The sequence below is a fragment of the Balaenoptera musculus genome, chromosome 4, assembly GCF_009873245.2.
Source record: "Balaenoptera musculus isolate JJ_BM4_2016_0621 chromosome 4, mBalMus1.pri.v3, whole genome shotgun sequence".
In the NCBI taxonomy this organism is placed as follows: domain Eukaryota; kingdom Metazoa; phylum Chordata; class Mammalia; order Artiodactyla; family Balaenopteridae; genus Balaenoptera; species Balaenoptera musculus.
Window position 1 is genome coordinate 21,433,714 of NC_045788.1, and position 17,799 is coordinate 21,451,512.

Here is a 17,799-nt window from a genome sequence, read left to right on the forward strand (position 1 = left end):
CTTTCTGGACATCTGCACATCGTCTCCCCAACAAGCCTGTAAGCTCCCTCAACACAGGAAGAGAACGTGTCTCAGATCTTCAGTACTTTCCAGGACACTTACTACAGGGCTTACGGTCAGGGTTCAAGAAATAAACATCTATCAACCGAGATAAAGAAGATATTTTTGTGGCCTTGTTTTAGTGCTGAGAAATAGCTATAATACACATGAACCCAGCTGACGGAGAGAAATGTATTCATTTCACAACATGGTCAGCTCTTTAAGAAGTTGGCTTTTCAGGCTCCACAGGGATTCTGGAACTCACATAAACTCACCCCCGCTGTTTGGAGAGAACATGACAACTCCAAGTGGTGTCCCTGTCCCCGCAGGGAAGTGGTAGGTGAGAGACGTGAAGGAGGGGGGAGGGGAGAAGGGGGAGGGGAGAAGGGGGAAGGAGCTACAGCAACGCGGGGTACTTAAACCAAGAGTAAAGGACAGAGGCAAGCAGTGCTGCTTACATTTACTGAGCAAACAGATCACCTGGGGACCCTAATTAAGCTAGAAGATGCAAACTATTATATATAGGCTGGGTAAACAACAAGGTCCTACTATACAGCACAGGGAACTATATCCAATATCCTGTGATAAACCATATGGAAAAGAATATAAAAAAGAATATATATATATATATATATATATATATATATATAATCGAATCACTTTGCTGTACAGCAAAAATTAACACAATATTGTAAATCAACTATACTTCAAAAAAAAAAAAAAATCATGGACACACCAGAAAAAAAAAAAAAAGATGCATATCCTGACTCAGGAGGTCCAGGTGGGACCTGGGAGTCTGTATTCCTAACAAGTTCCCCAGGGATGCCCAGGCCGCTGCTTCACAGAGCACACTTTGAAGAATCAAGGATGTTGTCACAAAACAAAAGACAGTGAAAGCTTTGGCCTTTTTCTCCTTTCCTCTGCAGTCATTTGTCTTTTGACCGCGGGCAAATTCCTTAATCTCATACTGGGCAGAGGGCAAGCGAGAAACCTCCTAGGAAAAGTGGCAAACTGAGATAATCAGCCAGCTCCCCTGCACGATGACCACCCACACACCCCACTTTTTCTGCCGGGTACACCGGATAGGGCACATTTCAGTCTTACCATCCAGGACATGAACGTGTTGGTATGAGTCTCTAAAGGCTGCTTCTGCTTTGACAATTATCTGTGTGGAGGAAATGGTCTGGTTTTGGGTTTGCAAATCTGGTCCAGTCGAAGCTCTGTGTTCAGTCTGGCCGTTCTCAGGATCCCCACTCTCTGCCTTCCATCCTCCTGCAGGGGAAATCTGTGCATTCAAGATCCATGGCCAGGAGCTGCCCTTCGAGGCCGTGGTGCTCAACAAGACGTCGGGAGAGGGCCGGCTCCGCGCCAGGAGCCCCATCGACTGTGAGCTGCAGAAGGAGTACACGTTCATTATCCAGGCCTACGATTGCGGCACGGGGCCCCAGGAGACGGCCTGGAAGAAATCGCACAAGTGAGTGACCTGATGGAGCTCCCTGGACCCCTCCCACCCCTGCCCGCCCATCTCCGTTCACATGCTGCTCTTCAGATATGCATGTGCAGTGGTCACACCATGCTGCTCCAGCCTGCCCGACTGCTGGCCAGGTCCCCAGGCCCCTACAGGCATCAGCGCGGGCCTCCTTCTACCCCTAGAATACTCCAACCCTCTGCTTCACATGAAGATACTCCTATTTTACCATCAGGACTGAGTTCAGATGTCACTTCCTCTGGGAAGCCTTCTGTCAGCCAGGCCATCCCTGCAGACCTCGTTGAGACCTTTCCCTGGATTTCTGCCAGGCTGTGTGTTTCTCTCTGTCACAGCACTTTTCATTTGGGGTTGTAACTCTCAAATAGAGTTTAGCTCAGCGCCTAACCCAGAGTAAGAGTGGTTCAATTCTTACTGGATGGAGTGAATGAATAGCGGAGGGAATGGGGAGATGATCTAGAGGAAATGTGTTGCCTAAAGCTGGGTAACTAGGAAGGTCAGAGAAGGGGAGGCACCTCTCTGGGGTGGATTCATCTCAGAGGATTGGAGCAAGGACAGGTAAAGGGGTCTCAATGGGAGGGAGGACAGAGCACTCAGACAACAGCCACCCTGACTGTCTTGTGGTTTCTCTACTCTCCTGACCTTGCGACCTGAGTCAGTACCCGTGGGAGGTGTGGGAGGATGGTGCGAGTCTTTCTTTACCACCATCTCTTCCTTCCCGTGTTTGGTCCTAGGGCCGTGGTCCATATCCAGGTGAAGGACGTCAATGAGTTTGCTCCCACCTTCAAAGAGCCGGCCTACAAGGCCGTCGTGACAGAGGGCAAGATCTACGACAGCATCCTGCAGGTGGAGGCTGTCGACGAGGACTGCTCCCCGCAGTACAGCCAGATTTGCAACTACGAAATCGTCACAACTGATGTGCCTTTTGCCATCGACAGAAACGGTGAGTGTCCTGAGAGGACCCCGGTGAACGGAGGCAGGGAAACAGCTCCACCCCCCACCCCTTTGAAGGCCAAGGGAGGGCTCTGAATGCACTTGGCAGGTGACGCCTCCCTTGCTATCCCTGATGTGGGCTCTGTAACCCAGAACTCAGCCCTGCGCTAGAAGGGATGACCTTATGAAATCGGCAGCCCGGCCAAGTCTAAAACACCCCAGAAACCTCCTCAGTGAATAGTCTATAGAACTCACAATGCCACGCATTTGGATACTGAAGACAGGTTGGTTTTCTGGTAGAATTTTCCTGCTGTCATCCAGATGTGAGCCATGCCATCAACTCCGCCACATCTGAGTTTCCTGTATAACAAGTTGTAACATGAGCCACACCACAACAATCTGCTCCCATACAGAGAGAAGCTAAAAGAGAAGGTGCAGATTTTGGAAACACCGTCCAAGCTATAGATCCATTCAGGAATCTTTAAAGCTCTTGCCAAGGGTTTTTGAGAACCTCCACCCCAGTGAGAATGAGGAATGAAAGACCCCTCCCACCACACTCCAATCTCAAACTAAACTTACTGAACTGAAAACAATCGTAGAAAGCCATTTGGTTATTCCCCATCACCATTATTAAAAAACTCATTTCAGTGTAAACACCACAGCCAGAGGCCCAATCAACTCAGCCCACTTTAACTGTAATTCTCAATAACTTGATAGTAATCAAGTATATTGTTTCATTATTAGCATGAGTGTGTGAGCATACGTACATTATCCTCACTTTGTTTCAAATAGGATTTAGCTGCTCAATGATGGGAAAGTTGCAAAACCTGAGGCTCATCCACGCCGTAAATGTTTATTAAGTGCCAGGCACAGTGCTGGGAACTGGGAATAGAGATAGAGGGGAAGTCAAAACAGAAGTGGGCCTGCCCACATGGAGCTTACCATCTAGCAAAAAAAATAAAAATAAAAATAAAAAATAGAAAGTCAGGCAGCGTCAAGGATGAGGGTGGTGCACAAAGCGTGCCATGAACCAGGGCTAGGCAGCGAATTAGCCCTCAGCCTCCTGGTAGCCAATGCCTAGAGGGAAATACCATCAGTCACCTGCTCGCAAATCTTCAGTGCTTCCCGTGTTTCTTGATGTTGAGACCAGGGAGAAACTTACCCTATGACAGAGTCTTCTGCATCCTGAGAATTGCAGCAGATTCCATAGGGCATGAAGGCCAAGAAGAAACCCTCATCCTTGGTCTCCTGGAGTTTATGATCTGTCTCAGAAGATGAAACCAATATTCATCAAACAGACAAAATGGTAATAAGGAAGTTTCCTTAAAAGATGCTCAAACACATGGCCAGTGTCAGTTACACACCTGGACATCACTAGATGCTAAGTGTGTAGGACACAAGATCAACACATGAGAAAGCAAAGGAGAAAATACTGGACTTTAAAGTTTGGTTCAGGACTAAGAAGCAGGTAATTTCAATTAGAAGAACTGCTCCTGATAGCTTTTCCTACAGGCCCTATGAATTGGCTGGCCTGTCCCCACCACACAGACATACATGACACACGCACACACATACACACACACACACACGCCACTCTACAAAATATGAAACAACTGCTTTGTATGTTTCTGGTCCCCTATGATAAGTCTATGTCCACAAGAGCTGTGGAACTTGGGGAGTGACAAGTCCTTGCTGAAGAGCTAGACTGGACAAGGGAGAGGGTATCTGGAACAAGTGGTCAAGCTGCCTTGGCCTCCTGCCTTAGTTCTGGAGAACCACGACCCAGGAGAGAGGAGATGCAAATTCCTTCACCTGAGGGTAAACTGCCCCAGTCATGAAGATAATTACTCACCTTGATGAGCCATTTCACTAACACATGCCAATTTATTTACCTAGCTGTCTCATTAAAAGTGAGTAATGGTTCTTCACCAGGCCTTTGCCTCCAGCGTTGGTTTACAGCCTGAGATGAAGAGGAGAGCCGGCACTCCCGGGGAGCGTGACCCCCCTCCCCGCCCGCCCCGCCCATGGCGAGGTTTACAAAAGCAGTTCTCAAGTAACGAAGGCAGGACCTAAGGGCAAACACAGAAGCAGCTCCCATTCTAATGAGCTTCCCAGTTGGCCCTTATCCATCACTTCTCCCAGTGACCTTCCCAGCTCCTTGAAGAAGTTCTTTGCATGCACATTAGAAAAAGTACTGCTGGGCTTCCCTGGTGGCGCAGTGGTTAGGAATCCACCTGCCAATGCAGGGGACACGGGTTCCAGCCCTGGCCCGGGAAGATTCCACATGCCACGGAGCAACTAAGCCCGCGCACCACAACTACTGAGCCCGCATGCCACAACTACTGAAGCCCGCACACCTAGAGCCCGTGCTCCACAACAAGAGAAGCCACTGCAATGAGAAGCCCACGCACCACAACAAAGAGTAGCCCCGGCTCGCCACACCTAGAGAAAGCCCGCGCGCAGCAATGAAGACCCAATGAAACAAAAAAAAAAAAAAAAAAAAAAAAAAAAAATAATAAAAAAAAAAAAAAAAGAAGGAGTACTGTTGAGTTGGGCTCCACTCATTCAGGCCCCAGGACTTTTTCTTTTAATGCAAGACTCAACCTCTTCCAACCAGAAGTCTTCGGCCTCCCTTCCCTTGAATTCCTCCCCTGAAAAATCATGGCAGCAACAGTCCCTGCCCCATTGTGGGGTAGTGAGGCCTCAGGGAGAGGCAGTGCCTGGGGATGACGTTCACAAGGTACTTAGCATATAGTGTTCCATTCATGGTGCCATGATTATTAGATATTTACCTGGGTGACTGGGACATGAAGGGTATTCATTCCCCACAGATTTACAGACTGAAATTATGAGCAAATAACTGAGTTGGTGACATTACCTCCCTCTTGGGAAGTTCTGGATCCATTTCAGACGGCTTCCAGCCCCCCGTCTTCTAGCATTTGTCTGGTCTCTCTGAGATTGGTAGGGCTTAGTTCCTCACTTTCATTGAAATGATGGAAAAACTGATTCCTAAAGCATGAAGAGCGGGCCATATAGCACCTGTCACCCCAGTGGCAGAGTGGGGACTGGAGCCAGGCCCCCTGAGTGTTGGTGCCAAAGCCTTTTCACCAGTGATATTATCACTGTCCTCAGTGACATTTGACAGGAACGCATGGCAATGGTATTTAAGTGCAAAAATACAAAGTTGTGTCTTAGTCCTACGCCTACCACTCTGTGTATGTGTGTGTGTGTGTGAGAGAGAGAGGTCCTTGACAAGTTACTTAAACCTGGCCTCAGATCCTCATTGTAACGTGGGAATTCAGTACTGCACTCAGCCAGGGGTGGGAATAATGGCTGAGGAAGCAGCAGGGCTCTCAGTGACACCCGGTCTCCACTTGGCAGACTTTTCTACCTTCCAAGCAGTGGTTGGTCTCATGCAGCCTCTGCTGAGCCCTCCGCAGGCTGCCCTGGTGTGTAACAGGCGTCGGACACCTATGAGCTCAGCGTGTCCTCAAGTCTGTTTGTTCTCCAAGTACATGAAAACACTTCTCTTCCACCTGAATGGAAGAGAAACGCACGTCCTTTGTGGAAAACAAGGGAAGCATAGAAAAGTATGAAGAAGAAGTAAGTCACCTGTAATCCCACCAAAGAGAACCACTACTGACATTCTACCAACACTTTTTCTATGAAGCTCTTGAACAAAATAAGGCCACGCTTTCCTTGCTTTTCTTTATCTTCCCCTTTTCACTTAACATTCGATTGTGTAGATTTTTTCCCTCCATAAACATGCTTCATGATTAGCACTTTTAGCATGAACAGCAGTCCGTCTAAACAGAGAATCAGGCTTAGCTTGTCTCTTACTATTGGGCATCCAGTTTCTTTACTCTTTTTCAATGTAATAAATAATGCTTAGATGAACATATTTGCACCTTTGTCTGCAATTTTTATCATTTTTTCTGGAGTCAGTTGTTAGACGTGGAATTGCATGGCCAAAAGGTTTGAACACTTGCAAAGTGACTGGCCTGCATAAGTTTCCAACAGGGCAACTCCGATTTAAATTCCATCAGAAGGAGGGTGCAGGTAAGTGCGCTTATCTCATTGCAACCCCTACCCCACCTGAGGTTTTAAAAAATACCTTCACTATGACACATGGTAGGTACGGATAGTTCTTTGAGAGTTAACCTTCCCAAGTTCATTTGGAACAGAGAAATAAGCCCAGAGATCAGTACTCACCTGGGTTAACTGTGGACTCAGTTCTCCTGAGAAGGCACCACTAGGAGAAATCATTCACGTGTGGGGAAAATAATACAATTGTCACAGAAGCAAAAAAGATGGCTGTTTCTGATCTTTCAAAATGTTTTTAAATGTGTGACTTAGCCAAACACGACCCTTCCCTCTACAACCATCAGTGAAAACATTATACTCTGATGCTTCAAATCCTGTGCTCTGAAACCCATTCTCCCATGCGTGAAGTCGGTGGTGGTGGAGAAAGTAAAGTAGTTTCTCAGACAGTTTCATTAAGACTTCTTACAGAAGGGGAGCTGATGTAAATTGAGCCAAGGATTGCGGGCTCGTGTGTTTATTTTTATTTTTCTACCGCAATCAATAGTGTTTGGTCTGCTGAATGTCACACGGACAGTAAACCCTGAGCCTTCCTCTTCTACGACGTGTATCTTTTGAGAGCCATTTAACTTTAAAGAAAGTGAAAACCTTTTGTTCAAAATTCAAGTCGATGTTGCTGAAACATACTTCTCGTGGTCCTATTACAGTGCTTCCGCCTGGCAGAAGTCCTCCCCTGTGTTGGCTTTAACCATGAACTAATTTGTTAACAGAAGCCACAGGGAATGTTACCAACCCCCATACTGAGCTGTTCCAGATGTGCTCGGGGCCCCGAGCTGAGAACGAAACAAGTATTTGGAGAAAAAGGAAAGGGATTCTGAACATCCGCCACAAGGCCAAAGATACAGCAAACACATTTTTATTCAGAGATTCTTGACTGGCTTTGTTCAAGGAAACTTGACTTCCAATCACTGGCTGCAGTTGCATTTTTAGAAACAGTCCAGAGCGGATAGCAGAAGAAATGATTCCAATTCTTGGTCCAATGTCTTGGGCAACTTCGTACCCCGTGACCCTCCACACCCTTACATATGCTCACATTCGTAGCACCTGCCCATGGCCTCGTGCTGAGTACTGTCTTACTAATATTGAGTGATGGGTGGATGAATTTTTCCTATCTTTAACACATGATGTGGCTTTTCTAATTTTCCAAACTTTCTTGGGTTAGTCCCTGTTGTCTCAATTTGCATGAACAATATACATCAGTTGGAATGGAAGAAAGCTCATTAAAAAGTTTCCCCTTAGTTTTGATGAAATATAAAAACATACCTGAGTCACACAGACATAGAGAACAGACTTGTGGTTGCCAAGGGGGTTGTTTGGGATTAGCAGATGCAAACTAGTATTACATAGGATGGATGAACAACAAGGTCCTACAATATAGCACAGGGAAGTATATTCAATATCCTGTGATAAATCATAATGGAAAAGAATATGAAAAAGAATGTATATGTATGTATAAATGAATCACTTTGCTGTACAGCCAAAATTAACACAGCATTGTAAATCAACTATACTTCAATAATTTTTTTTTTAATTTTAACAAAGGTGCACAAAAATGAAATATATATACCTGAGTCAGCCATTCCATGTTTGTGTATTTGCTTGTTGGTTTATTTGGGGTTTTATTGTTTTTTTAACATCTTTATTGGAGTATAATTGCTTTACAATGGTGTGTTTTAGTTTTTGCTTTATAACAATGTGAATCAACTATACATATATGTATATCCCCATATATCTTCCCTCTTGCATCTCCCTCCCTCTCACCCTCCCCATCCCACCCCTCTAGGTGGTCACAAAGCACCGAGCTGATCTCCCTGTGCTATGCGGCTGCTTCCCACTAGCTATCAATTTTACATTTAGTAGTGTACATATGTCCATGCCACTCTCTTGATTTCGCTTCTGGCAAAGGATGATGATATCACTTGAATTCTAATTTGCTGTCAGCTCCACCAATGAAAAAAAAAAAGCCAGAATGAAATTATTCTCAACAAAGGGAGACTTTAATCTCTGGGAATCAAAAAGTAAAAAGTATTAAATGCACATCAGACCTTGATTCATTTTTTGAAACCAAAATTGTATTTCAGCAAAAATAGTCAATTAAAAGTTTGCTCATTAATTGTCAAAAATTTATTTCTGAACCTTAATATCAAACCCACAGGAACAAAAACACACAAATGGCTCAGAAACAATGTCTGGTCTCTCTTGGAGAAGAAAAATGTCTTTGCCACCAGGGCAAGGAATCTGTTATTCAGTGTAGCTTTCAGAAGAGAGGTCACACGTTTTCTCATATTGATTTTACTTCCTATTTGGTAGCAAAATAATGTGAGAAGAGGCAATGAACATTCTTGGCGAAGAGCCCAGATGTTAAAAAATACGTGTCGGGATGTTTCTGAATTCCATCTTTTTCCTAGAGATTTCATGTCAGATGAGCATACGTTGCCCTACATTAGGGACACAGCCTAATGTAGGGTTAGTTTGGTGCAGTTTAGGGTGGTCTTCTGTAGGGTTAATGTTGGCACAGTTTAGGGTGATCTTCTGACGACCCCGTACTTAACACAACCAGTTGGATTCCAGATGTGTGTGCAGAATTACCTGGCAGTTCCGTTCCACAGCTGGGGTGGCTCCAGCCAGCGGTTCCTGAGAATCTGCCACCAAGGCACAAGCAGGCCACATGTGGAAGCCACGTCCCTACTTGCCCTAGTCTTTACAAAGAGATAGGGAAAGGGGACATTTTATTCTGGTGAAGGTTGGAAGAGGGCAGAAGGGATTTTGAAGAACTGCAGCGTGGTTAACTTGATCTGAAATGATTTTCAATGTCCCTGTATCTTCAGGCAACGTCAGGAACACAGAGAAGCTGAGCTATGACAAGCAACGCCAGTATGAGATCCTGGTGACCGCCTACGACTGTGGACAGAAGCCTGCAGCACAGGACACCCTGGTGCAGGTGGACGTGAAGCCAGTTTGCAAGCCTGGCTGGCAAGGTGGGCCTGCTCTCGTCAGTCCTGTTGGGTGAAGGCAGCTTGGCCAGGTGTATAGGAGGTGCTGGACTTGCCCTCCAATCATCACAATGCATCACTAGAGGAATTTGTAAAGCACAGGCACTCTGCTCTGAGAAACAGAGTAGCCTGTTTGTTCTTACAACTCCTGGGCGGTATAGTACCCCCATTTTACAGCTGAGAATGTCCAGGGCAACTCCTCTAACTCGTGTGCCCAGTTTGTCCAGTGTGCCCTTTCTCAAGTCTCATGACATCTTCCTATCAATGGGAATTATCCCACAGTGCTCAGGAGAAAGGGCCAATTCACTTTACCTAAGGGTTCGGAGTTCAGCTGGTGCATTTCAAGTTTTGATAATTGCTCAGCACCTGGGGAAGGTTGCGTGTTCCTTGGGCTTGCACAGAGGGCGTACAGGCAGAGGCTGGAGATCCAGAATCCAGCCTCTGTGTTAGGGGGTTTCTAAAGTGTTGGCTCTGGTAATGGAGAAGCAATGGCCTTTGATGGAGGTGGATATTTGTGCTACTTTAGATCTTTTAGGATGTAAAGACAGAAGGTTCAGGTTTGCTACCCTTTGAGGATGGAGGTGTAGCAATGAACTAAGGGGAAATAAGGATGGGAAGGCCAGCTGCAGAGATGGAGCTCGCAGAGGATTGGTTGGTTTATGGAATAACAAGAGCTCTTGTGGTGGCACCAGTAGTTCTGGTGGCCGAGCAGGGATGCTGGAGTTATCTCTGTGCCACCATTTTGGTTGTTGATGCTGTTGCAGGGTTCTGCTTACACATAACTTAGGGCGCTCCATGGTTTCATCCACTTTATGCCTTCTGTCTGCTGCCTTCCCTTCATAGGTCTTTAAATCTTCAGGACCCCTGTTATAGTCTACCTCTTTCTCTATCTCTATCTCTCTGTATCTTTCATTCTTAACGCCCCAAGAGAGGGTGCGATTAGCTGTGTTGATCATTCATGTCCCTATGGGACAGGCTGATGCCAGACCACATATAGGTCACTGGTCAGACTTTGAATGGCTGCCTTTTACTCAGGCATTTATTCCTAATCCAATTCAGCAGGCCAGACTGGCAGGACCTCATGGTGCAATGCAAGGACACCTGAGGACCCACCTGGGTCATTGCCCTCAGATCGTCCCCTGCACAACTTTATCTTCCTTAATCTTGCAACTAGAAAGATGGGAGGGGGTAATTAAATCCACCTCTGGAGAGAATTGGAATCATTTGCCTTTGAACAAAGTAGACAAGGTGAAATGCTGAGTAGAGGAGACACAGCTAAGACATATGAGAGGTAAAGAACAAAGGAGAGTCTTCTCTGTGTCCGTCTATTTCAAGCAAGAGACAGAGGAAAAGGAACAAGCCAGAGTGGGAAACTGTGTGTCCCTGACCTCAGGGGGCCTGAACTCTGGTTGAGTGTAATTCACTAGACCCTAAGGACCCTGAGGGCAGGATTCTGTCTCTCTTGTTCACAGTGGAATTTCTCAGGTTTAGCACATGTCTGGCCCCAATGGTAGGTGCTCAAGAAACAGTCATTGAATGAATGAAAGAATGAATAAATGAATGAAAAGCTATTTGAGTGAAGAAGAACTCACCTTGTTTTATTTTGACGTATAACAACTGGCCCCAGGGAAAGTCTCACTTTTGAAAAGAAAGCCTGGAAAGAACATAAAAGCTCTCTAAGCACGGAACAAGCTCACAATGAGATTTAAAGTGAGGAAAGCCAAACGCAAAGCCATATCTGGAGAATGATCCCAATCTTTTTTGTCTTTGATAAATGAGACACCTACAGATTTGGAATCACATTGAAATATATTTAAACGTAATTTCCTAATGGAGTTTGTACTTACTTCAGTGTTAAATGTATGCAAAGTAAAATGTGTTAATAATGTTTCATTCTGTGTGTGAAGAATGCATGGGGCCCCTACCTCGGGGCATGAGGCTATTTTCAGCTCTAGACAGGGAGGTCCGGGAGGCAAGGATGTTATCCATCTACTGGTGTGTCTGCAGCCCCAGCACAGGGCCAGGCACAAGCCAGGTGATTGGCAAGTGCTGAATGCATGAATGAATGGTGAAAAATGTACCTTTGTGTGGAACAAAGACAAGAGGGAAGCAGCACCTCCCTGCACCTGCTCACCGTGCCAGGCAAAGCGATGTAAGCAGGTGTAACATCTGGACCAACTACTTGATGGTGGCTCCCTGCCTAAGTCTGCCAGCCTTGGGTGGGAGAAGCTGACTCTGGATTCTGCATCACCCCCCTCCTCCCTCTAGCTCACCCACTGTAGACAGCCATTAGGTCTGTCTCCCCAGCCATTGTCCCAGCAGGCTTTCAGATCACAGACAGGTCCTCCAAGTTCTCAGATATGTGTGGTGACGGTCAAAGTGCTTTCCTGGCATTCTTATCCCAGCCCCCAGACCTAGAGAGGAATCTTCCGTCCTACCACCGTACTGGTCCACTTTACTCCTCCACTTGGGGCAACCGCCATTTCTGACCAGCCCATCTTGGGGCTGTTCTCTCTTCTACTCCTGGCCAGGGCTGCGGCCTCAGAGCTCAAAGTGTTCCTTTCTCCAGGGAAGAGCATTACCACCGGTCCCAGATATGTGTCTCCTGTCCAGCCCCTTCTCCCAGCTTTGTGGAGCAAACTGGAGTGAGCCATGTTTTACTGGGTTGCTTTTTGTTTGTTTGTTTGTTTCATTTTGTTTCGTTTTGCTAACCACGATGAAGCAGGCTGTTCCTCACTGGGAGAGGCCATCCGGTTCCTAGGGGAAAAGGCTGGTTCTTCCTGAAGCAGGTGTTGGGTGAAGGCTTCACTGTGTAAAATAGGAGAGGAACAAAGAGACTGGAGGCCATTCAGGATGCAGTGAACAATGGTAGGAAGCCGGTCTGGCTTGAGGAGGGGGTGGGGACTGGGGAGAAAATGGGGAGCGAATTTGGAGAAGTCGATGGAGGGGAGGGTTGGTAGTCAAGATTTTGGATGCCAGGGTGAGGCGCCGCGATGCTCCCCAAGCCCCGGGGACCCAGCTGTGAGTGAGGGCTCTGCGGACGTGTGCCAGGCATAATTGCCTGGAACAGAGGCTCCTCCCAGAGCTGGCTTCTCTCAAGCAACAACAGTCACCAAGCAATCGCAGGTTGGCAGTTCAAATTCTTGTACCTGTTCTAAGTCATTTCCCTCCAGGCAGGAGGGGACTGCAGCATAGTGAAAGCAATCCATCACACTCAGAGCCTTCTGTCTCCCCTGGAACACTCACTCCCAATCAGTGCCATCACAAGCCCTTTCTGCACCCAGCTTGTCCCAGGGAGCTAGCTATGCTGGAGGAGCAAGGGACCTGCTCACAGCTAGAGCCCTCCCTTCCTCCCAGACTCCAGTGATGCCCCAGGGCATTGGCCCTCTTTTCCATCACAATAACCCCTTCCAGGAATGTAGGGCTGCAGCTTTCCCAAGGCATGCTGGCCTTACCCAGCTGTACACGAAGGACATCCCACCCCCTGGCTCTGCTGCCACCTGCCTTTCAGACCTTGGCTAAGGCATCATCTGCTCGGGCTATGGTATTCCATTCTCTGCCTTTTTTCTGTGGGTAAATATTGTCTTCCAAGAAATGATATGGGCTCCCTGAGGGCAGAACCACACTCCTCACAGACCCTGGCACTCCCTGAACTTTCTGTCCATCACCTAAGCATCACCTAAAAGCTTGCTTACCACCATCACTCACCAATGGCAGAGCAGGGCTTATCAGAGGCTCAGCTGGCAGCAAGGAGAGGAAGGCTTTGCACCCAGAAAATGACCCCAGGGTACCAGGCGTATGCGTCTTGCTCTTACGTGAGTTTTGTCTTCTCTGCTGTATTCTGAGAGTGTAATTCTGAGTAGGTGGTCAGGGTCAGCTTTCTCTGCAGGGTTAGGTGGAGATTTGCCTAAGGAAATGTCACTCCCATTCTCAGCTGCCCAGGGAAGAAGAGCATCCTCAAAGCATCAGCTAGACCTCTGTGGGTGAAAGGGAGAACTAAACCTGTGTTTTGTCCTGAGCTCTGAGAACACGCAGTATCCCTATAGCAGCTCTTATTCACAGAGATGGATGATTCTAATAGGAACCAGAAAAAAGGTGTGCATGCAGTACACATGCTAAAGATGAGCTTGTGCTTTTCATGCCAGGCATCTGGACTTGCAGTCTTCTTAGTGTCTGTTTCCCTCCTGCCAAGCGGTTATAGGTACCCATGCCTGAGGACTTCTGGAAGAATCTGCATCCATCCATGGGTCAGAGCACCACAGAGGATGCAGTGCCCTCAGAGGCTCTCAGGCGGATGGGGGCAGTAACAGCAACGGACACAGTCAGAGATGGCACTGCTGACCCGTGCTTAGAGGGGCCACAGACTGTGTCCTAGAGGAGCACTTGCAATTCAGTTGCTGGTTTGAGGGTTTTGTTTGTTTAGTTTTTACATTATGTTATGTAATGTCATACTGAGAAACACATCCATTCTTTTTCCCTTCCTTTATTGTTCTCTATAATCCCTTGGCCCATCTCTTTCTATGTTTCAAGCTGAAAACATTGTCTGCACAACATTTACTTAGGACATTTTCCCTTTTATTGTTGCAAGTCAGATTTTGTATTTATTATTACCTGCTCCTGCCACCTGAGACCCAAAGTTCAGTCTGTCACTGTCCCCTTTATGCAAAACATCTCCCCTCTGAAGAGAACCACTATAGACTCTCCCTGGCCCTTCACCGTTTCTTTCCCAGGCACGTTGCTGACCAGACATCCTGCCATTCTGGATCTGAAGTTCCCACATCAAATCAGCTTTCCAGACTCCAGCCCCCACAAAATCCCATCTTCATTTTCCTACTTCATCCCTGAGCACCATCCCACGGCAGCCAATTACACCTCGCCCAGCATCAGTTCACCCAATGCTGCGGGTTCCTAGAACTTCTCCCTCGGGCCCAATTCCTGCTCCTTTTACCTTCACAGTAAGGTGTCTCATTTAATATAGAAAGAAAAGGAGATGCGGCCACATAATGAACTATTTCTTCTCTGTTCTTTTGGGCTTGAATTATTCTCCAGGTGTGTCAAACTGTCTTGGTGTTTCTACCATCCCACAAACCAGGCCTTCGTTAGGAAGGAGGAGGGTATCTTTGAGAGGAACGCTTCTCAAATCTGAATGTGCACATGAGCACCTGGGAGGCTGGGTAAAATCCAGATTCTGACTTAGTACGTCTGGGGTCGATCTGCATGTTGCTGGTCCATGGCCTTCATTTGGAGTGAGAAGGTCATGCAGAAAATATTTCTAAACACCTAGAGTATGTCTAAGATTTTTGTGTTGAAAAGACAGCAGCCTGAAAGCTGCTGGTTGAGATTAATTTTCCCTTAGTTATTCACATTGTGAGATAACCGAAACTGACACACACATGCCGCAGTAGGAGATATTCTGACGTGAATTCATTTACCCTTTACTGAAGGCCCACTGTGTGCTGAAGGCTGAGAATACAGAGGAAAAAAGACCTACCAGGACTCATAGTATAGAAGGCAATATGGGGGACACGAGCTCTGCTGGAGGGAACATTGGAGACACAAGGGAGAGACATTTAACCTTGCAGGGGCCCTGGGGCAGAGGCACCTGGGATCAATCTTGAAGGATAATAGTTTTAGCACAGCGAAGAAGAGTGTTCCAGGTTCAGGAGCAGATGTCAGGAAGGTGAGAGGGAGCATGATGTGGCCAGGGCATGGGGGAGAGCATTGGACAGGCCAGTGGGGACCAGGTCAAGAGCGAGACCTCCTGTGTTACCCCAAGGGCAGTAGGGAGCCCAGAGGCTTTCATGCCCTGGCATGATGAGGGGGGATCTTGGAGAAGAAGGACTTTCTGGCCGACCACATAGATGGTGGCTGGGATACAGAAATTGGGGCAGGGAGACCAGCTGAAGAGGATGATTTTTCCTGAGTGCACTAAGCAGAGCACTTCTGGAAATGTATCTAAAGTCATGTATTTATTCCAAAACCAATTCAAAGTACTGAACAGCAAAGGAGGTTAGATTTTCAGGCAAATCCCATGAGACCCGATAGGTTAGGGGACAAGACTGTCAGTCAGGCATGTCTTGGGTAGAATAGACCTCTGCTAAGCCTTGTCAAGTATATATTCTGTCCCTTCTGCAGCTGTCCATTTGCCTGCCACCCTGCCAAGGAGAAAAATGCCCAGGCCCCAGGGGTCAGTCGGTTTCACCCTGCCCCTTGCAAAAATCAGATCAATTATTGATCAAGTACAACAAAGAGCTGACTTAGGTTTTACTACTTGAGAGGCATTGATTTTGAATCATAGAGTGAAAAGCCCATGTAAGTACCCAGATTTGCTTAAACAGAAACAGGCAGGGCTCAGAAGGTGGTGATGTGTCCATTGGAGGACTTCTGGTGATGTCACCCTTGTTGCAGGCTGAAAGACAGAGGAAAGGATGGTTTCTTGCCCTCAGTTCCCTCCTTCACTGTCTTGCCAGGGAATCCAAGATACTGCCATTAGGGTACCAACATTTTGTTCTAAAGGATTGTTAAAAAACAAAATTCAGTGTAGTAAATGTGAAGATGTAATTGGCTTTATTCAACAATTCATGAACTGGGCAGCGTCCAGTGTTCGGAAGGGTTGTACAAAATGGAGGGTTTTTATTGAAGGAGGGAGCGGTGAGAAAGTTATTAGTGAAAGAAAAGAAAGAATTGTTTCAGGCCAGGTCACCTTCTTTTGGGGGAAAGGCAAGGGTCTATTATTCATATTACCTCTTCTTCCTTTGGGGGATGGAAAGGGTCTCCATTGACCAGAAAATCCCAGACTGTCCAATTAAGATTACATCCCTAGACTATCTTATACACTGGAAACTAATATAGTATTGTAAATCAACTCTACTTCAGAAGGAAGGAAGGAAGGAAGGAAGGAAAGAAGGAAGGAAGGAAGAAAGAAAGAAAGAAAGAAAGAAAGAAAGAAAGAAAGAAAGAAAGAAAGAAAGAAGGAAGGAAGGAAGGAAGGAAGGAAGGAAAGAAAGAAAGAAAGAAAGAAAGAAAGAAAGAAAGAAAGAAAGAAAGAAAGAAAGAAAGAAGAAAGGAAGGAAGGAAGGAAGGGGGGAGGGAGGGAGGAAAAAGAAGGGAAAGGAAAGGAAAGGAAGGAAGGAAAGAAGGAAGGAAAAGAGAGAATGAAAGAAAGGATTACATGCCTGGGGAAGGTCAAAACCATAGTCAGGTCAGGTATTAAATCTATGTTTGGTATCACGGGCTTTAGCACAGGTAGTGCCTTTTTGGACCTGTGGTTTTCTCTTTAACAGTTCCCCCTTTTGATCAAACTCTCAGCCTAACTGAGAGATATGATCAAAAGTGAAGGCAATAACACCACTCTCGCCTATTGCTCTGTAGTTCTCACAGCTTTGTTGATCCTTGGTGTGGTACCTATAGGTCACAGTGTCTTTGCTTAATCCCTGTGACATTCACAGGTCACAGTTCCAGGCTCATAATCCTTAAGTTGGTCATTCTCTTCATTTTTTTTCTGATGTTCCAGTCTTAGGGAGATCATTTGCTTGGTGGTTAGCAACTGCAAACATGCATTTAAAGGGTTTTGAGAGAATACAACACAGCAGGGTTATTATTATGATTATAATAAGCACGATAATTCTCAATGTTTGGAGTGCACTTCAGAACCATGGTCCCCAAGACCCAAACCAATCAAAGAAAAGACCCCACTGAGGCAGTCACCCTCTTAAGCCAAGTGGCTTCTTCAGTAATCCTACGTAACTGAGTTTCAACTTCCCTAAAGTGTCAGCTCAGGTATAGCAGGTGGTGTTGGGTACAGCACAGACACCTTGTTCAGGTAAAAGATAATCAAAGGCTATTCTATTATCAAGAAAAACCTTGACCAGAGAGTATAAGGATCTTTGCTGGGCAGCTAGTGTTTTTGCAACAGAATTTGTAATGTCGCCAAGTGTTAAGGAGAGATTTCTGATCATATCTCACTTGTAGTTACTCCTAACCAGGAGATGGATTTATTCCCTGCATTTGAAACTGTGCACCTCAGATTGGGACTCGAACCCACGTGGCCGGGACTCGAACCCAGCCAAAACCCAGATTGGGACTTGAACCCACGTGGCCGGGACTCGAACCCGGCCAAAACCCTGACTGGGGCTTGAACCCACACAGCCGGGACTCGAACCTGGCCAGAACTCAGACTGGGACTCAAACCCACGTGGATGGGACTCGAACCCAGCCAAAACCCACAGTCTTCCAACTGAGATCACA

General features: G+C 46.5%; 1 protein-coding gene across 1 annotated transcript in view; it reads left to right on the top strand.

Moving 5' to 3' along the window:
• The window catches only part of CLSTN2 (calsyntenin 2), a 653,573-nt gene that overhangs the window by 495,523 nt on the left and 140,251 nt on the right, over positions 1-17,799 (top strand). Inside the window, exons 3-5 of the mRNA XM_036851859.1 lie at positions 1,318-1,513; positions 2,260-2,468; positions 9,388-9,537. Of these exons, the coding sequence (XP_036707754.1) occupies positions 1,318-1,513; positions 2,260-2,468; positions 9,388-9,537 (555 nt within the window). The remainder of the gene's footprint in view (positions 1-1,317; positions 1,514-2,259; positions 2,469-9,387; positions 9,538-17,799) is intronic.